Consider the following 21,700-nt stretch of genomic DNA (forward strand, 5'->3'; position numbering starts at 1 on the left):
AACCAAATATCTCAAAAATAGGAGTATAACAATAATTGAAGTTGTTATAAGACACTTTCTTGGCAGAAACAATCAGCATTCAGTGTCCTTATAACATCTTTACAGACTCTTCACAGGTGTATACATTTTAACTGAGCTGTTCCAGATCCAGCATAAATAAATAAATAAATACATACATACATACATAATTTTTTATTTATACCCTGCCCTCCCCGACCAGGGCCAGGCTCAGGGCGGCTAACACCAAATATGAATTACAATAAAACGTAATAGAAAAAACAACAACAACAACAAACAAAGAAAAAACCAAACAAACAAACAGTTAACTAAAATACAGCTTAAAATGCAGCCTCATTTTAGTAGTAGCCCATAAATCAATAGCATAAAGGGAGGAAACATCAGATATTCACCCAAGCCAGCTATCCATGCTGGTCCTACATGGGCCAGCAAAAAAACCAAGGGAACATTTATATACCAAATCCCATATAAGGGATCAGAGTGAGTCTAAGCCGAAGGCCAAGCAGAACAGCTCCATCTTGCAGGCCCTGCGGAAAGATGTCAAATCTCACAGGGCCCTAGTCTCTTGTGACAGAGCATTCCACCACATAAGGGCCAGTGCTGAAAAGGCCCTGGCCCTAGTTGAGACCAATCTAACCTTGAGGCTTGGAACCTCCAAAGTGTTGTTACTTATGGACCTTAAGGTCCTCCGTGAGGCATACCAGGAGAGGCAGTCCCGTAGGTATGAGGGTCCTAGGCCAAAACCAGCACCTTAAACCTGATCCTGTACTCCACCGGGAGCCAGTGCAGCTGGTAAAGCACTGGATGAATGTGTTCCCGCAGCAAGGACCCCATAAGGAGCCTCGCCGTGGCATTCTGCACGCGCTGGAGTTTCCAGGTCAGCTTCAAGGGCAGCCCCGCCTAGAGCGAGTATGTTAACTTAAATAATAATAATAATAATAATAATTTATTATTTGTACCCCGCCCATCTGGCTGGGTTTCCCCAGCCACTCTGGGCGGCTTCCAACAGAGATAAAAAATACACTAAAATGTCACATATTAAAAACTTCCCTGAACAGGGCTGCCTTCAGATGTCTTCTGAATGTCAGGTAGTTGTCCATCGCCTTGACATCCGATGGGAGGGCATTCCACAGGGCGGGCGCCACCACCGAGAAGGCCCTCTGCCTGGTTCCCTGCAACTTGGCCTCTCGCAGTGAGGGAACCGCCAGAAGGCCCTCGGAGCTGGACCTCAGTGTCCGGGCAGAACGATGGGGGAGGAGACGCTCCTTCAGATATACTGGACCGAGGCCATTTAGGGCTTTAAAGGTCAGCACCAACACTTTGAATTGTGCTCGGAAACGTAATGAATGTCACACCAAATGCTGTGCTTTCTTTTTCTTGTTATCGTCTGCCCATAATGTATTATATGCTGATCTAAAAGCAGCATTGCACCCTCGAAACAGCTGCATTTTATTGATAGTGGAAGAGAGAGGGGTGATTTCTGTTTGGGAGCTTCATTTGTTGTTGTTTTGCAGTAAAGGAAGCAGGGAGGTAAGCAGTCACATTCACTGAATCCAGTACATAGCAAGACGTTAAAATTGCAATCTGAGGAAGTGAATCTGAGCCCATGTGGTGTAGTGGTTAGAGGTTCAGACTAGGACCTGAACCTCTAACCTGGGAGACAAGGGTGCAAATCCCCTCTCGGCCAGAAGCTCACTGAGTGACCTTTGGCCTTTTACCCTCAGCCTAACCTACTTCACAGGGTTCGTGTGAGGATTAAATGAGGGGCAGGAGAACCATGTATGCTACCTGATCTCCTCGGAGGAAAAAGGTGGGATATAAGTGGAATAAATAATAAATAAGTTCAATTAGTGTGTCCCATCAAGGATTTTTGCTTCTGCAAGAGGACACTTTCCACTCTACACCACCCGTGCCCTCCCCCAAACTGCTCTAGCAGGTTGTGGAAACCCCCTAGAACAGATTTAGATGGCGTGTAGGGGGAGGGGGAGGGGGAGAACATTCAGTTTCTGAATAGAAATCATGTACCGTCTTTTTTGCTCTATAAGACTCACTTTTTCCCTCCTAAAAAGTGAGGGGAAATGTGTGTGCGTCTTATGGAACGAATGCAGGCTGCACAGCTATCCCAGAATCCAGGACAGCAAGAGGGATTGCTGCTTTCACTGCGTAGCGATCCCTCTTGCTGTTCTGGCTTCTGATATTCACAATATTTTTTTCTTGTTTTCCTCCTCCAAAAACTAGGTGCGTCTTGTGGTCTGGTGCGTCTTATAGAGCGAAAAATACGGTATTGATGGAACGAGAGACTTAGAACTTTGTTGAATTCCACCCTGAGATTTGCTAGCTCTCATAGTTGTGGAATGCACTAAAATGTATGAGCAGCGAGTGCTTAAAAGGAAAACCGGGGCTGAATATGATTTCGGGTAGTCCTAGGGAAAGACTATGATATGTTGCCAGCAACTTGCCCTTTGCCAATGGATGCTCGCATCTTATCTCATGTTACAGTATGCATGGCCGCCTCTTCCTTCATTCCCCATTACACTATTCCATCCCAGTACTTGCCCCAAATTTTTGAAAAGCCACATTTCAGAAGCAGAATAAATGAAAGCAAACCAAAAAAAACAGGAAGAAATGGAAATATATGCAATTCCTTCATTTGCAAATGAATTCTGTGAGCGGAATTTGAAATGGCTTGCAGATTAGGCAAAGCCTCAGGCGAGTATATAAATATAGGAGAATGAAACAGTTTGCTCCTTTTGTCTTGGAAGAAGCAAATATTCAAATACCCAATAACTACTTATTGTGGCTTAGTCCCAAATAATTCCCCCTTTTCTGTGAAGCCATGAATGTCAGATTAGGCAGTTCATAACCTTCACACTGTGAATGCCTTGTTTCTCTCAAACAATATGCCTCCCCCAAAGTTCTTCTATGCATTCATTCAGAAGCTTCTTGCCGATAGTTTAAAACCTCCATAAAACCCCATTATTTCTTACTTGTGAGTAGCCGCAAGTCATGATGACATTTCTCCTGGCCACTCCATAACAATACTGCTTTGTTGGCATAGGGACTTGGAGAAGGCATGAGGGATTTGATCATGCTTCCTTTTTTGCCAAATAACAAGATGTGCTTTGGATTTGTTTTCTGTGTTTCTTAAAAAAAAATAGTGTTCCTCCCTCTATGAAGAGCGTTACATTCTGCCTTCCCAGCACCTTAATTCCCAGATGGGCTCTCAGGTGCAAGAAACTCACCCATTACTGTTGGGAGAATGGAAGGTGAGTATTGGCTGCAGACACAGCTGTAACGATCAGTGTGTTTTATCATAGTGGTTAAGAAATGCATGAGAAATAAGTAATATGTTCCAAACTGAGGGAAAGGGATAGGCTGAGAAACCACTGAAGTTTGGCTACAGAGGAGTAAAAACAATAGGAAATGTCCTCCTAGGATGTAGAAAGCTGTAGAAAAAAATAATAATTTCATGGGGCGGGAGCTCTAGAAGAAATGTATATGCATTCACACATATTAGAAGATATAGGATACACTGAAGAAACACCCTTCTTCACACAGTGCATAGTTTAAATTATGGAATTTGCTCCCACAAGATACAGTGATATTACCAACTTGGATGGCTTTAAAAGTTTAGACAAACTGATGGAGGATAAAACTACCAGTGACCACTAACCACGATGGCTGGGTTCTACTTCCACTGTCAGAGGCATTATGCCTTTGTATAACAGTTGATGAGAATCACAACTGGGGAGAATGCTTTGGCGCTCAAGACCTGCTTGCAGACTTCCTGCAGACCTCTGAGCCCCGTGAATGAGGTTTTTATTTATTCCAAACCCAGTTTCTGGTTCCACACTTCCATCCAAAGAAGTAATGACTTACCTCAGCTCCTTATTACCTCAAACGTTTACTGCCCAGATACACTAAGCATTTGCCACTCCATTTCTTCACTAATTTTCGCCTTTGAGTCCCTGGTATATGTTGATTTCCTGAATTCATAGTACAGTGGTACCTTGGGTTACAGACGCTTCAGGTTACGCGTTTTCAGGTTCTGAACGTGCCAAAACCCGGAAGTACCAAAACAGGTTACTTCTGGGTTTCGACGCTTGTGCATGCACAGAAACACTAAATCACACTATGCGCAGAAGCGCCGAATTGTGTCACGCGCGTGTGCAGACGTGGCGCTGCGGGTTGCGAACGCTGCGGGTTGTGAACATGCCTCCCACACGGATCACGTTCACAACCCGAGGTTCCACTGTACTATTTTCTTTAATGGACCTTTTAAGTTGAGAAGTAAGTACTTATGCGGGGGCTCCATTCCTGACTGCCGCACATCAACATGGATTCCCCCATTCTTCCCCCTTTCAGCACTGAAAATGGTGTACATGTCAGAAGGAGCGCACATGCTGATGACACACAAGTGGGGAGACACCTGTAATGTATATGCTAGTTGCAATAAGCAGCTGTCAGCAGCTACTAGCCACAGTGGTTATGTTCTACCTCCGCTGCCAGAGGCCTCTGAATGCCAGTCACTAGGAATAGCAGGTGGGCAGAGTGCCATTGCATTTGTGTCCTGCTCCCTGGTTTCTCTGCAGGCTTCTGGTTAGCTGCTGTGAGAACAGAATGCTGGACTAGATGGTCCTTTGGCCAAGTCTTATTATATTCTTATGCTGAGTCTCTCTCTCGCAGGCTGCCATACCTCACCGAGTTGTTGTGAGGGTTAAATGGTATGTGAGATAATTATGTATGTCACCTTCTTCTTCTTGGAGGCATGGTGGGGTATAAATGTAATAAAAAATAATTACATTGGGGTAAATGGAAGAGTACCATACTGTTGCAGCTCTTATGTTTCCATCAGGCTGGTTTTTATCAGATAATAATATCTCATACACTCTGCCCCTTCATGGATCACTGCCTTGCCGTGGCGAAGGGGCTTGAATAACTCAGAGAAGCTATGAACTATGCTGTGCAGGGCCACCCAAGATGAACAGGTCATAGTGGAGAGTTTTGACCAAACGTGATCCACCTGGAGGAGGAACCGGCAACCCACTCCAGTATCCCTGCCAAGAAAACTCCATGGACAAAGACAACAGGCATATAAAAGTTATGACGCTAGAAGATGAGCCCCTCAGGTCGGAAGGCATCCAACATGCTACTGGGGAAGAGCGGAGGACAAGTACAAGTAGATCCAGAGCTGATGAAGTGGCTGGGCCAAAGCCGAAAGGATGCTCAGTTGCGGATATGCATGGAAGCGAAAGGAAAGTCCAATGCTGTAAAGAAAAATATTGCATAGGAACCTGGAATGTAAGAACCATGAACCTGGGTAAGTTGGATGTGGTCAAAAATGAGATGGCAAGAATAAATATTGTCATCCTGGGCATCAGTGAACTAAAATGGACGGGAATGGGCGAATTCAGTTCGGATGACTATCATATCTACTACTGTGGGCAAGAAACCCGTAAAAGAAATGGAGTGGCCCTCATAGTCAACAAAAGAGTGGCGAAAGCTGTACTGGGATGCAATCTCAAAAATGATAGAATGATCTCGATACGAATCCAAGGCAGACCTTTTACCATCACAGTAATCCAAGTTTATGCACCAACTACTGGTGCTGAAGAAACTGAAATTGACCATTTCTATGAAGACTTACAAGACCTTATAGAAGTGACACCAAAGAAGGATGTTCTTCTCATTATAGGGGATTGGAATGCTAAAGTAGGGAATCAAGAGATAAAAGGAACAACTGGCAAGTTTGGCCTTGGAGATCAAAACGAAGCAGGGCAAGGGCTAATAGAGTTCTGTCAAGAGAACAAGCTGGTCATCGCAAACACACTTTTCCAACAACACAAGAGACGACTCTACACATGGACATCACCAGATGGGCAACATCGAAATCAGATTGATTATATTCTCTGCAGCCAAAGATGGAGAAGCTCTATACAGTCAGCAAAAACAAGACCTGGAGCTGACTGTGGCTCAGATCATCAGCTTCTTATAGCAAAATTCAAACTTAAACTGAAGAAAATAGGAAAAACCACTGGGCCGGTAAGATACAATCTAAACCAAATCCCTTATGAATACACAGTGGAAGTGAGGAACAGGTTTAAGGATTTAGATTTGGTGGACAGAGTGCCTGAAGAAATATGGGTGGAGGCTCGCAACATTATACAGGAGGCAGCAACTAAAACCATCCCAATGAAAAAGAAATGCAAGAAAGCAAAGTGGCTGTCCAACGAGGCCTTACAAATAGCGGGGGAGAGAAGGCAAGCAAAATGCGAGGGAGATAGTGAAAGATACAGGAAATTGAATGCAGATTTCCAAAGAATAGCAAGGAGAGACAAGAAGGCCTTCTTAAATGAGCAATGCAAAGAAATAGAGGAAAACAACAGAATGGGAAGAACCAGAGATCTGTTCAAGAAAATCGGAAATATGAAAGGAACATTTTGTACAAAGATTACCATAATAAAGGACAAAAGTGGTAAGGACCTAACAGAAGCAGAAGACATCAAGAAGAGGTGGCAAGAATACACAGAGGAATTATACCAGAAAGATATGGATGTCTCGCACACCCCAGGTAGTGGGGTTGCTGACCTTGAGCCAGACATCCTGGAGAGTGAAGTCAAATGGGCCTTAGAAAGCACTGCAAATAACAAGGCCAGTGGAAGTGATGGTATTCCAGCTGAACTATTTAAAATTTTAAAAGATGATGCTGTTAAAGTGCTACACTCAATATGACAGCAAGTTTGGAAAACTCAGCAGTGGCCAGAGGATTGGAGAAGATCAGTCTACATCCCAATCCCAAAGAAGGGCAGTGCCAAAGAATGCTCCAACTACCGCACAATTGCACTCATTTCACACGCTAGCAAGGTTATGCTTAAAATTCTACAAGGAAGGCTCAAGCAGTATGTGGACCGAGAACTCCCAGAAGTGCAAGCTGGATTTCGAAGAGGCAGAGGAACCAGAGACCAAATTGCAAACATGCGCTGGATTATGGAGAAAGCTAGAGAGTTCCAGAAAGACATCTACTTCTGCTTCATTGACTATGCAAAAGCCTTTGACTGTGTCAACCACAGCAAACTATGGCAAGTTCTTAAAGAAATGGGAGTGCCTTATCACCTCATCTGCCTCCTGAGAAATTTCTATGTGGGACAAGAAGCTACAGTTAGAAGTGGATATGGAACAACTGATTGGTTCAAAATTGGGAAAGGAGTACGGCAAGGCTGCATGTTGTCTCCCTGTTTATTTAACTTATATGCAGAATTCATCATGCGAAAGGCTGGGCTGGATGAATCCGAAGCCGGAATTAAGATTGCCGGAAGAAATATCAACAATCTCAGATATGCAGATGACACAACCTTGATGGCAGAAAGTGAGGAGGAATTAAAGAACCTTTTATTGAGGGTGAAAGAGGAGAGCGCAAAATATGGTCTGAAGCTCAACATCAAAAAAACGAAGATCATGGCCACTGGTCCCATCACCTCCTGGCAAATAGAAGGGGAAGAAATGGAGGCAGTAAGAGATTTTACTTTCTTTTCTTTTCTTTTTATAAATATTTATTAAAGGTTTTTTTAAAAAAATTACAGTACAAATAACGAAACAAAGTAACACATATCATAAACATATTTTCTTAACTTCTTTGGACTTCCTCACATCCCCCGCTCCTGCATTCCTAATTTCTAAAAATTTAATCAGCAATTTATCTCCTTAATTCCATTCTTGTTATCTAATTTTCCAATGTTGTGTCTAATTTTAGATATCGTTTATTCAAACCTTAAAAATTTAAATTTAGCCTAATACTTATCTAAAATTTATCTTTTCTTAAATTTAACTTATCTTCATACTTCACTTCATCTAGCTTAATGGTGCCAAGTTATTTTTAATCTAGCATCCTTCTTAACATTCATACAATTTACAATATTTTTGTAGATAAATCTTGAATTTCTTCCAGTCTTCTTCTACCGTCTCCTCTCCCAGGTCTCGGATTCTGCCAGTCATCTCGGCCAGTTCCATGTAGTCTATCAGTTGCATCTGCCATTCTTCCAGTGTGGGTAAATCTTGGGATTTCCAGTGCTTGGCAACGAATATCCTTGCTGCTGTTGTTGCATACGTAAAAAATGTTCGGTCCTTCTTTAACACCCTCTGGCCGACAATACCCAGAAGGAAGGCCTCTGGTTTCTTAGGGAAGGTATACTTGAATACCCTTTCTTGGGCTCCATGATCACTGCAGATGGTGACAGCAGTCACGAAATTAAAAGACACCTGCTTCTTGGGAGAAAAGCAATGACAAACCTAGACAGCATCTTAAAAAGTAGAGACATCACCTTGCCAACAAAGGTCCGCATAGTAAGAGCTATTGTTTTCCCAGTAGTGATGTATGGAAGTGAGAGCTGGACCATAAAGAAGGCTGATCGCCAAAGAATTGATGCTTTTGAATTATGGTGCTGGAGGAGACTCTTGAGAGTCCCATGGACGGCAAGAAGATCAAATGTATCCATTCTTAAGGAAATCAGCCCTGAGTGCTCACTGGAAGGACAGATCGTGAAGCTGAGGCTCCAGTACTTTGGCCACTTCATGAGAAGAGAAGACTCCCTGGAAAAGACCCTGATGTTGGGAAAGATGGAGGGCACAAGGAGAAGGGGACGACAGAGGATGAGATGGTTGGATGGTGTTCTTGAAGCTACCAGCATGAGTTTGATCAAACTGCGGGAGGCAGTGGAAGACAGAAGTGCCTGGCGTGCTCTGGTCCATGGGGTCACGAAGAGTCGGACTAAACAACAACAAAATCGCTTGCACAAATGTGCGTACTGTGCCAAATTACATGCAAAAATGTGCCTGTTAGAAACAATGGCATAACAATGGGAATGAATGTTCATGTGGACTTCTTTTAAAGCAATGACAAACAGATGCAGAAATCGAACAAACTGAACTTTAGTTTAGGAAAATGAGAGACAGGCAAGCTGAAATTGACAAATTCATCCATCCATCATTAGTTGTAGGTCACAAGGAAGCACTTTTAGGCTCACTTTAAAAAGCTGCCTGTCTAACTTGATGGAGAATCGTAACTTTAGGGGAGTTTTTACATGAATCAGGTGAATAAGGCTCAAAGCAGGGGAATGCATATTTCCCTTTGTGTGCCTACTTTGTGGCTGATATGTTAAGTATACTGTGGTTTTTATGAAATGGTTTTTGTTTTGTGTATCAAGGTAGCTCATACCTATCAAATTTGTAGTCATAAACTATTTGGAGTGCCTTCAGTGGTAAATAAGTTTTTGTTTTGTCTTGCTAGCCACTATTAAGCTGCTGTACACAGTCTTTAAAATGAAGGAGGTTAGTTAAGATGTATGTGATGGGAGATGGAGGGACTGTTCTCATCCAAATTGCTGGTTTTGCCTTAGATTCCTGAAAATTGTAGACCCAACATGGAAGAAGGAATTGCGTTGTTCTCAACCTTACTCAACAACAAGCACTTTCTCAATGTCTTTGTCCATGCTCTTGAGCAGCAGAAAGATTTTGCTGTTAGAGACAGGTAAGGTTCTCTTTTAAGATTTTAAGATAAGATTTTAAGTCCTCTTCAGACATCATATTTTTGTTTTAAGTTGCACATGGTTGTTGGATGGTGCAGGGACAAGCAGGTAGCCACACACACCTGCCGCCATTGCAATTTTCATCACCCTCCGCAGATTGGAGGACAAGCATCTGAAGCTGAAAACTTCCTGGAAAATCAGGGTTCTAAAATGTTTGGGGAGCCAACCTTTTTCAGAAGGGTCGGAGGGCAATTGGAAAAGCAGTGTGGGGCTGGGCTAGCATGCTTGTCCCTACGGGGTGGGGAGAGTTTGCATGTTAATGTGAAGACAGAATGCCTGAAGAGGCCTGGACTTCAACAGTCCTTGAATTGAGAAGGGACGAAGGAGGAGGAATTTGATATCCTTATGAGTTAAGCTTGCTTCCACAGCACTGTGGCTAAAATCATTTTCTCTTTGCTTTTCTTGCATCCTCTCTGCACTACAACAACTATTCAGGCCCTCTTAGTAGTCATTTATGCCTCCTCCTGAGTCACTAGCGTATCACAAAGTAGTCTTCATGGTGTTATCGTGGAGCAAGGAGGATTAACCTGTTCTGAAGTGCATTCTGTGGCTGCCTCTGTCAGCAAGAGACACAATATATGGTGCTTAATTTAGAAGCACCCTGTATAAAGAAATGACAACTGGGGAGCTTTTAAAGGATGAAGAAAGTAAAGTAGTTGGTAGAGCTGCCTGGCTGTGTTTTATGGTTATTGTACAGCGGACCTAAGTAGCCTTGCATCTCAAGGGCTCTGTATATAACCCACATACAAAAAACAACAACCATATCCCCCTAAACATCATGCTGTTCCTTTATTTCTTTAAAAGATACAACTATGCCATTTTCCAGCTTTCTGGTGTTAACCTTCTCTATTATTCTACAGAGTGCCAGAACAGTGTTTTTTTCTTTGAACGATTGGCATCCATTTCTATCGGAGGGGCATAATACAATGTGATTATGCACAGCTGCAATACAAATGGTTTGAAGCTTCAACAATTTTGAAAGGCTTTGCGCAAAAAAAATAATTAAAAAATCTGGAACGTTACCATGGTTTTAATTTCTGTTCACGTTGATTGATGGGTCCCAGTTGTACTATCAGTCTCAAAAACCATCCATTAACTCTTCTTGCAGATGCAACCTGGCCTCTTTGCTCACCATTGCATTGCATGGGAAACTGGAGTACTACACCAGCATCATGAAGGACCTCTTGGTGGATCTCATTGATGCGTCTGCCTCTAAAAACCCCAAGCTTATGCTGAGGAGGACAGAATCTGTAGTTGAGAAGATGCTGACCAACTGGATGTCCATCTGCATGTATAGCTTTCTTAGAGTAAGTAGGAAAGACCACTTAGCTTTGGGGGAGGCTGCGACCTGGTGTGGCTGTGGGAAACTGGGCGGGGCACCTTTGATAGTTCATTGTCTCCTACTCAGGGCATTCCCCCCCCCCCCGCTCTCTTTTTAGGTAATGGTGACCCAGGAGAGAGATTAAGATATAGCGTTATCTCACTTTTTATCAGCAACACTTCAGTGTAGAATAGGTTAATGGACAGTGAGTTGTCCCAGGCCATCAAGTAAACTTCACAGCTGAACAGAGATTTTCAGATATCTAAAAGTATATAGAACCGCTGCCATTTAAGCAGTTGTTGTGAGGTCCCAAAACAGTAATGCATGTGATCTCTGAAATGCGTGTGATCTCGGTCCAGTATACCTGAAGGAGCGTCTCCACCCCCATTGTTCGGCCTGGTCACTGAGGTCCAGTGCCTTCTGGCGGTTCCCTCGCTGTGAGAAGCCAAGTTACAGGGAACCAGGCAGAGGGCCTTCTCGGTAGTGGCACCCACCCTGTGGAACACCCTCCCACCAGATGTCAAAGAGAAAAACGACTACCAGACTTTTAGAAGACATCTGAAGGCAGCCCTGTTTAGGGAAGCTTTTAATGTTTAATAGACAATTGTATTTTAATATTCTGTTGAAAGCTGCCCAGAGTGGCTGGGGAAACTCAGCCAGATGGGCAGGGCATAAATAATAAATTATTATTATCATAAGATTCTAAAAAAAACTTAATCCCCATTGTTGAAACAGTTGATACTTTTTCCATTTAGCCTACCATAATAATGTTCTGGCAAAAAAACATACTAAGGTGATAACTAGCATAGAGGGAAGTTGTCTATTTCCAGCATTTCCCACTTCTTTATCCCCCAAGTTTTTCTAGGGAAGAATTATTCCCATTGATGCTGTTGTGGAATTTCTGTTCAAATGTCAAATGTTAGCCTCTCAGATTTTGTTTCAAAACAACTGCATTTTTATGATAATGTTTCAACCAGGATTGTTGATATTGGCCATATTTCTTTTTGAGGGGCTCCCTCTGATCCTAGAAAATTACTAGGCTGATATTTCTATAGCCCAACATGAGAAATCCAAATATGAACACAAAAGCTGCACCTGTTTATGCAAATTTTGTAATTGGCTCAACTCAAATGCTGTCAGCATACTGTCTGCAAATGTTGCTTTTCAAGAAAGGATTGGAGGCTTGGAGTTTGCTTTCAAGAATTAGACTCAAATTTAGTTTTGGATTTTTTAAAAAAATACAATTTTATGCTTCAAAACATAATCAGTGATGACCAAAACTACTGATACTCAGCTATTTTATTAATGAGCCCCATGAATCAAGGCTTTTTATTTCTTCAGCTCCCCATTTCTGGTTCCATACTTTCATCTAAGTAAATCTTGCCTTACCTTAGCTTCTTATGCTTATTAACGCAAATACTGCCCACGTTCACTAGTCACCTTTGAGTTCCTGACGCATGTTCATTTCTTGAATTAATGTCACATGCATTACAGAAAGTTTAAAATTTACTCAAAGTACTACCGTATTTTTCGTCCCATAGGACGTTCCGTCCCATAGGACGCACCTAGTTTTTTGGGGGGGAAATAAAGGAAAAAATTATTTCCTTTATTTCCCCCAAAAAACCAGGTCGGAGAAACCGAACCAGGTCGAGGAACAATGGGATGGTGGCGCTGCGCCTCCCTGCTGTCCCCCAAGCTTGTGGGGCTGGCCGATGTCTGCCCGATGCGCGGGGCGCTCTGCTTCAGCGCGCCCTGCCTGCCAGGCGGCAGGCTGCTATCCGCAGCGTGGGGAGCCCTGCGGGGAACTCCTGCAGGGCTCCCCACGCTGCGGATGTCTGCCCGGCGCGAGGGGTGCTCTGCTTCAGGGCGCCCCGCGCGCCGGGCGGCAGGCCCCTATCCGCAGCCTAGACAGCCCTGCGGGAACTCCCGCAGGGCTGCCTAAGCTGCAGATGTGTTTCCGAAACGCTGGGCGCTCTGCTTTCAGCGCGCTTGGCGCTCCGGGAAGCAGGCTGCTATCTTCCTGAAGCCTGGAGAGTGAGAGGAGTCGGTGCGCACCGACCCCTCTCGCTCTCCAAGCTTCAGCGAAAGCCTGCATTCGCCCCATAGGACACACCCAGATTTCCCCTTCATTTTTGGAGGGGGAAAAGTGCGTCCTATAGGGCGAAAAATACGGTATATCCTTTAATTAACCTTTTAATTTGAGACGTAAAGAATTCGTATGCAGTTTGCAGTAAGCAGCAATCAGCGGCTACTAGCCACAATGGTTATGTTCTACTCCACTGCCAGAGGCCTCTGAATGCCAGTCGCTAGGAATAGCAGGTGGGCACAGTGCCATTGCATTCGTGTCCTGCTCCCTGGTTTCTCTGCAGGCACTTGGTTGGCTACTGTGAGAACACAATGCTGGACTAGATGGGCCATTGGCCTAATTTAGCAGACTCTTCTTATGTTCTAACCAATAATGACATAATTTGGCTATAATTCCCACATTAAGACGGCTTTTTCAGTTCCAGCACTTCTCAGGTAGCTGCCATTGCCATTCTAAGAGAATGAGTGAAGCGTTCATGGTGAGTTCTGGCACCCCCTTTTCTAGAAAAATAGCACTTCTTATTAAAGTGAACAGTATTTAGAAGTTTGGACTATTTTGAAAGGGATCGCAAGGGTCAACTAGTGCAACCCCCTGCAATGCAGGAATCTCCACTAGATCATCCATTTGTCTGATTTATAAGATGTATGATGTGCCATTTGACCATAGGCACTCAAAGTCTGAACTGCATCACATATTTAAACAAAACCAGTTTGTTCATGTGCGGTCGGTGATAGACATTCAACAAGCCTGGGAAGGGAAAGAAAGTAGGAGACGTGTGTTTTTTTTAATTGCATGCTATGGTGCTAAAATCTGCTGATTTTGCATATACTTAGCCTCCCGGTTAAGAAAGTGGAGACCTCTTTTGGGACTAGAGAACTCAGCTGGAATCCGATACAACCAAACTCAGCTGCCTAATTTCTTCTGAACGTTGTGCAAGAAAACCTTGGGAAGGGATAGAGCTTTATCTTACGGGACCTCTGAGCAGGATGGTCTTACAAAAGAAATTAACAACGCCTGCAGTTCTCATACGGTCTTTTATGTTCCTCTGAGCTCTCTTCTGCTGCTCTCAGATAGGCACGCATGAAGAAACAGCCACTGTTTACTATCGCTCCAAGGCTTCACATCCCACCTTGCGCCTGTCTGAGGGCAGGAGAGCTATCTCAGAGGAAGAGTTTGGTCTGCACAGCCAGGGTGAAGGATGCAGCTTTCATAGCAGGAGAGTGAAGCTAAGATTAGGACTCTTAAATGTTAATCTAAAACATGAAGCTAGCTTGTAAATAATTTGTTCCCCCCCCCCAACCTGCCCCCCATCTTTTAAACCTGGCATGGTCCCAGCTAAGAGAAAGATAAAAGACAGATGTTATAAACATAAATTGATTCTCCATGTGTGCTGTGATAATGCTTTAATTCTGTGGTATTTTGTGGAGCAGCCGATAACTGGCTGAATCTGGGGAAAGCCTGCCAGTAAATTAGACAATTTGGAAGGAAGCTGGTTTTGACAAGGGTGAGACAGTGCCACCTCTCCTTCTGCTGTTGTTCGTTCGGCTGAAAATCAGCTCTTGTCTACTTAGCAATACAGCGTTTAGAAGCGAAGTGATAACGAACACATACAGTACTTGTCCTGAAATATACAGCTGATGTTCTGGTTTTGTCTTAACTGATAAGGAAATGTCTCATTGAAAAACAAAGTAGGATAACTACCCCTGACTTTCTGGCTTGCTGCTATGAATTGTGTGGTCTAAGGAACAATCAGGATTAATTGGTGACCTAAGGTAGAAGTGCTTTTAATCATCCAAATGAAGACACCATGGATTATCTCATACATAGAAAGAATTGCCTCGTCTCGTGCTAAGTACAGAAGGGCAGTCCTGCTGGATCAGACCAAAGGCCCAGGTAATCCAGCATCCTGCTCTCACACTGACCAACCAGATGTTGGTAGAAAACTAATAATAATAATAATAACAATAATTTATTTCTACCCCACCTATCTGGCTGGGTTTCCCCAGCCACTCTGGGCGGCTTCCAACAGAAGGTTAAAAATTCATTAAATTAAAATACATTGTTAATAATAATAATAATAATAATAATAATAATAATAATAATAATTTATACCCCGCCCAGAGCCGGGCTCAGGCCGGCTAACACCAGTAAAATTACAATGAAAACATAATAGGGAGGGGGGGAAACCAATTTAAAATACAGCTTAAAATGCAATTTAAAATGCAGCCTCATTTTAAAAGTAGCCCATAGATCAAAACCGTAAGGGGAGGGAAAACATAAGGGTCAGACTGAGTCCAAACCAAAGGCCATGCGGAACAGCTCTGTCTTGCAGGCCCTGCGGAAAGATGTCAAGTCCTGCAGGGCCCTAGTCTCTTGTGACAGAGCATTCCACCAAGGCAGGGCCAGTAGTGAAAAGGCCCTGGCCCTAGTTGAGACCAATCTAACCACCTTGCGACCTGGGACCTCCAAAGTGTTGTTATTTGTGGACCTTAAGGTCCTCCACAGGGCATACCAGGAGAGGTGGTCCCGTAGGTACGTGGGTCCTAGGCCGCATAGGGCTTTAAAGGTCAAAACCAGCACCTTAAACCTGACCCTGTATTCCACCGGGAGCCAGTGCAGTTGGTAAAGCACTGGATGAATGTGATCCCGCGGCAAGGACTCCGTAAGCAGCCTCACCACGGTATTCTGCACCCGCTGGAGTTTCTGGGTCAGCTTCAAGGGCAACCCTGCATAGAGTGAGTTACAATAATCAAGCCTGTAGGTGACCGTCGCATGGATCACTGTGGCCAGATCAGGGCGAGAAAGGTAAGGGACCAACTGCTTAATAAGGCAGAGATGGAAAAATGCCACCTCTGCTGTGGCTGCAACCTGCACCTCCATGGAAAGGGAAGGTTATACCCAAGCTCTTGACAGAAGGCGCTGGCACTAATTGAGCCTCCGCAAGAGATGGGATTTGGCCCCCCAACCCCATGTCGTCTTGACCCAGCCAGAGGACCTCTGTCTTTGAAGCAGGACATGACTACAACAGCGCTCTCCCACTAATGATTCCTGCTGGTATTCAGAGGCATACCACTCCCCATCGCTCCTCTCTGGAAGCTGTCAGTCTAAACCTGAGCATCACAAATGAGCACCCCAGTGAAGACCACATCCTTTAATCAAGTGAGCACAAAATAAGAGACTGGTAAGGGACCACCTGATTTCATGATTTGCTTATGAGACACTTGCAAGTAGTGAGAGACTTTTGACTGGTTTGGAGCACCTCTGAAGTACAACACAGCTGGAAAACACAAGCCCAACCCAGGAGTAGGATCACTCAGTTGCCTAGAAGACTGGGGGTGCTCTGATGCAATGAGGTTTCTCACTGCTTTCAAATGTCTCTGGAATCCTGTCCAGTGTCAGATGTCAGAAACATGGTCTCTCCTGTCCATTAAATTGGAGAAGGGGCAGAATTGATTGTGGCAAGCACAATCTAGACTAGCTTAAAAAAAAATCTTTATGCGACAGAAGATAACTCTGGGACCTGTCTGGATTCCAGTCTCAGACTATAAGCTCCCACTGCAAGCCCACATTCCTTCATGGATAATGTAACCAGACAGAATGGTCCCTTCTCTCAGGAAACTAAGCAAGCTCTATAGGTTTGCTGATAGGTTAGTCTTAAAGGACAAATTCAGTCATCCAGTTTACATCAGCTCTGCTCTCTTTTTGTAAGCATTTTGGGAAATCTTAATGAGAAGGCAAAGTATAGTTTCAGAAATCATATTTGTCCTACACAATTGTGGCTACACAGTATGATGATTGTAGTGTTCAGTGATCCATTTATTTGTGGTGACTTCAGAGATTTTTTTGTTAAATCTGGTGATAATTAGGACTGAGAACATTTCTGCCCACACACGAATTTCCTGATGATATTCCTGAATCCACTCAACAGTTTCCTAGAATCACAGAAAACAAATGATAGGTGGCTGCACATTTTGAAATGGTTGGCCATTTCTGCATGCACGCTTGCAGGACCAAAAATTAGAGAACATGTTCTTGTTGTGTTTAATTTCTTCAGGTGTGTGTGCCTCCAAGGTAAACGTAAATGTAGCAAAAGCCCATAAATTTATTATTCATAACATTAAATGTTATGCTGCACCAGTGTCTCGTTATTACAGTTGCCATCACAATAGAGTAATTGCACTTCTTCAAAAGTGCCTGTGATGTGTTTTCCTCCTGAAAACATGAGAATATCAGGGAATGGGGAAATAACAAAGAGCATTGTGGCAATTGTAAAAAAATGAAAAAGCAGTTTTGGTGATACAATCACCATTTTGCTCTTACATAGTCAGGGTGCAGTCCTAACCACTGGCAGACAACAGTGGGTGGTGGAGCCACCACTGCTTTTGAAGCCCCCCCTGCTTTTCTTGGCCAGGGCAGCAAAGTCTACATGTTTGCTGTACCACCTTCAGACCAAGCAAACAGGCCAAATTTAGGCCCCTTTGCCACAACCCACCAGGAGCTGGACAAGCTTAGGATCCAGTGATGACTGAGAGACAGCTCAGCTCTACCACTCTCTCTGTCCCCAGATGCACCATTTCAATAATTTATGTTTCCAACCTTTTGACATGTATACTGCTGGTGGTTGCTTCCTCCCACTCAAGTTTTCTTTAGGCACAGTGGGAAACTTCTGCAGCAACAGAGCCTCATCCAAACCCAGTCCAGTGCAGTGGAACCAAGGTTCGAACTGTATAATAATCAATGCTCATTCTTTTTGCATTTCATGATCTTCTGACTTCACTCTTCTCCCCCAAAAAAGATCATGTGTGTATATTTGGCTGTCAGTTTAGGATTACACTTCATAATGTTAGATGAAGTGGACTCTGGTCCACAAAAGTTTATACCATAATATATGTGTTAGTCTCTAAGGTGCTACTAGAGTCTTGACTACTTCAACAGACTAATGTCAACTCAGATTAACAATGGAATGTCAGCCCAGGTCTGCTCAACCAAAAGAAAATGGAAGTCATAGTTGATTTCTAGCTGCAAAGGTTTTGGAAAAGTAAAGCAAGCCTACTGTATTCAGGGATATTACACCCAGATCCACCAACACCCAGATCCACCAACCAATCTGCAATTTAAATTATCTGCTATAAGTCAACCATTTCCATTATGCACCACATTTTTGTGAACCAAGCCCAGTCTTACAGGCAGCTTTTGGTAAAGAAATTTACTAGCCCTCCTGTAGCACTGGGCCGTGAGACATATGTGACGATGGGTCTGTTTTTAGTTCTTGAATTATCCCCATTAATCACAACATCTATTTGAAACAGCTGCTGCAAAAGGTCCTTAACAATTGTGCAGTGGAAAAATTCCAGCTGCTTGTATTTTCCCTCGTAAGTTAGCATTACATGATTTAAACATTTGTTTTATATTAATTCTGTGCCAAACAATCCATCCATTTGTATTGCAGAAATGGAGGGTTGAAGAGCAAACCATCTAAAAATGGAAACATTCAAAAATAGTCAAATAGCCATTCGTGGCCTAAGCAAAGGGCAACTCCAGTGATGAGCCTGACTAGTTGGTTCAATTTGTAAATATAGCCCTATTGTGAAAATTAAAAGGCTCAGATTGTAGGTGCTTTCACAAATGTGTTCTGCTGCCCAAGAGATAAGAGAATTTACAAAGAACTGCCTGGTGTAAGTAGGCTATTTTCATTGCACTTGGACTCACTCAGCCAAACTTGACTAGTCTCAGCACCTTATGGTTACTTTACTCTGCAACACATGTCAGCTAGACTCAGACCTCCTTCAAATGGGCATCCAAGGTGCAGTGGTGCAGTTCCATGCTGCTGGGGGTGTATGTGTGAATACTGTGGCCACCAGGAGTGTTAACACTGTTGACAACAGCAAACTATGGTTTAAAGCTAGCTAGCAATTTTGCCTCATTGGGGGAATCAAACACCTTTAATTGTGACTTCATGCCAAGGGAAGAACGAAGAGGGAATGACCAGGCTGTGTGCACCATTACATTACTCATTCACAGTAAAACTTTGTTAAGCCTGCAACCCTGGTTTATCACGACATACAAATGCAGCCAATTGTATACAGAGTGACTCACGTAGCTTAATCCTTAGGGAACAACTTCATACAATTAATTTTGCTTCAGGGTCCTCCCCCCGCCCCCCAATTCGCACGTCTCATTCTTGTGCACAAATTCACGTTGTGGTCAAGGTGTGAGAGTTCAGACATTTGGGGGAAAGAAAAACAAAGAGTTTCAAAAACACAAGTCTGAAAAGAATTCCGCAGAAACACATTGCTTCAATTCAGACAGGAATTAAGGTTAAAGAAACTTTCATGGTTAAGGAAGGTGATAGTGTGGTGTGATGTCTGAAGTGATAAATCATGGTTTGCAATCAGCCAGCAAAGCTTTGTCTGAAATTATGTTTAAAAGTATATTTGCAAGGCATGCTTTTGCTGAATTAATCTGAAACCATAGTTGAGACTATTACTCTTATAGAAAATGAAAAACACAAAAGGAAAAGGAAAGCAAGCAAGCATCTCTAAATAGTGGTTGATTTGGAATCATAAGGAATGGTTTGGGTTTTAAACCATGGTTTGGCATGATGTCTGAAGTGTACCAGTAAAAATATGATGTGACTTCCAGAAAGTTATTGTATGTTTCAGGAGAAGGAGAAGGTGCCTCAATAAAAATTTAGATTTGCCGTAACAAACTTAGGATTTTATTAACTTATAAGTGAGAAACCCCAGAAGGCTTTTGCCTTTTGTCATACAATGAGAGCCAAACAAGCTGTGATGTTTATTGCATGATTGCAATTAACGTGTCTGGTTTTTAAATTTTTAATAGCAGCTGCAGGGGATCAGAATTAGGACCAAGAAGGTGGGTGGACACTTTCCCATATGCTGCAGTCCCAATAGCACCCTCCCCGACTGCTATTGGAAGCTGTCAATGTAAGCGTCTCTCCTGGGGTTGAATTACAGCTTCAGGTGGGAGCACTTTCAGTGGGACTCCAAAATGGGGGTGGGAGAGACTTAACTGTGCTTCCTTGCATGCTGTGTACCCAATTCTCATCCCACCTGCTCCCACTGTACAGTCACTATTGATGGTTTAAAACTAGGTATGTTCATTGCAGTCATATAGGTACCATCTTTCTAGTTTGGCACTAAGAGAAGCACTTTGGCGTACTCTGGAGTTAGTTGATTCTTACCCCTATGGTTTCTGAAGCTGAGTCCTCTTTGGAGTCTAACTAAATGCTAATATACGAGCCCATCACAAATGACATTCTAGCACTTCTTTATCTTCTCTTGATAGGACAAGATAGGTGATTCCTTTCAAAGATTAAGGTTGCATAATGCAGATTAGTCTTTTAAACACTCAGTTGTATTCATCATCAGGGTAGTTTTTTTTTCATCTTTTCAGTGTATGATGAGAGACAAGGTAGGAATAGTAACTTAGTGGATGTAAGTATGGAGCCTTGGAGGGTGTTGCCAGGGGTTCTTCTGGACAAATGAACACAGAGTGCAAGAATTTGTCATTTCACCTTGAAAATGTTATTATTTATTATTAATAAAAATATGCATATACCACTAGATCATAAACAATACGAATGAGGTTTACAACAGTATATATGTGTAATAAGGGGGAAAAAAACATCCACACATTTGAGAGCATCAGCTATTATGGAAAAATGAATTCTTAATTGCCTCCATAAGCCAGGCAGAATGGGATAGTTTTCAGCAGGCATTTAAAAACTGAAACAGAAGGCACCTGCTGAATCTCTGTTGGCAGAGTATTCCACAGGACTGGGCCAATGACACTAAAAACTCTTATTTCATGCTGATGTCAGAAGAGCCTTGCTAACCCTAAGGTGCCCTGGACCTATGTCGTTCAGAGCTTTCAAAATTAATAACTGGAACCTGGCTCAGATAGGCAGCTAGTGCAGATATTCTAGCAATGGTGCCACATGTTGTCAGCTAAGTGTCCCCATCAGCAGTCAGGCCACTGCATTCTGCACCAGATGGAGCTTCCAGACCAGGCCCAAGGGCAGCCCTACACAAAGTGGATTGCAGTAATCCAGCTTCAAGGTTACCGATGCATGGACATCCCTGCCGAGGAATGGCCATACCTGGCAAACCAGGCAAAGCTGGTAAGTCACCTCTAGCCACAGAGGAGAAACAGGGGGCAAGGATTCAGCTATGGTTCTGTGGCCCAATAACTAGCCAAAGAACTAGAATGTGAAGCCAAGATAGTGGGCTTGAGACACTGGAGTTTGCTATTATGTTCCCATTGCTAGCCTCCATAAAGCAATGTTTTTAATGTAAGAAATGACTTTGAATTGGGGTAGTTGGAATAGTTTTATTTGTGCCCTCAGGCATTTTAGCTGTCTATAATATGTTCCCAAGAGACATCTCTAACATTGTTTCAGTCTCATTAGAAGAGTAGCTTGTAAATTTAACCCAAGAGTTCATTCTTCCCCTCCCAGTTGTTGTTTAAACCCAGCATATAGAAACAGAACTTCATACAACCTATATGGAACAGTTCAAAGGATGCCAACTTTGGGTTTCATTAATACAAAGTGATTTTACCGCCCAGGGTTACTTGTAAGAACCCATAACATTGCAGTTACAAATCACCAAACATTTCATTAAAAAGCAAATATAATAGAGAAGAAAATGTGCTCTGTAAATGAAATATACT

The 21,700-nt window shown here is 43.1% G+C and overlaps 1 protein-coding gene across 1 annotated transcript in view; it reads left to right on the forward strand.

The window, feature by feature from the left end:
* Nucleotides 1–21,700, forward strand: part of PLXND1 (plexin D1) — a 170,947-nt gene that overhangs the window by 117,681 nt on the left and 31,566 nt on the right. Inside the window, exons 23-25 of the mRNA XM_081852248.1 lie at nt 3,177–3,284; nt 9,411–9,541; nt 10,708–10,906. Of these exons, the coding sequence (XP_081708374.1) occupies nt 3,177–3,284; nt 9,411–9,541; nt 10,708–10,906 (438 nt within the window). The remainder of the gene's footprint in view (nt 1–3,176; nt 3,285–9,410; nt 9,542–10,707; nt 10,907–21,700) is intronic.

This window comes from Podarcis erhardii (genome assembly GCF_964252035.2).
Source record: "Podarcis erhardii genome assembly, chromosome: 2".
Taxonomy (NCBI): domain Eukaryota; kingdom Metazoa; phylum Chordata; class Lepidosauria; order Squamata; family Lacertidae; genus Podarcis; species Podarcis erhardii.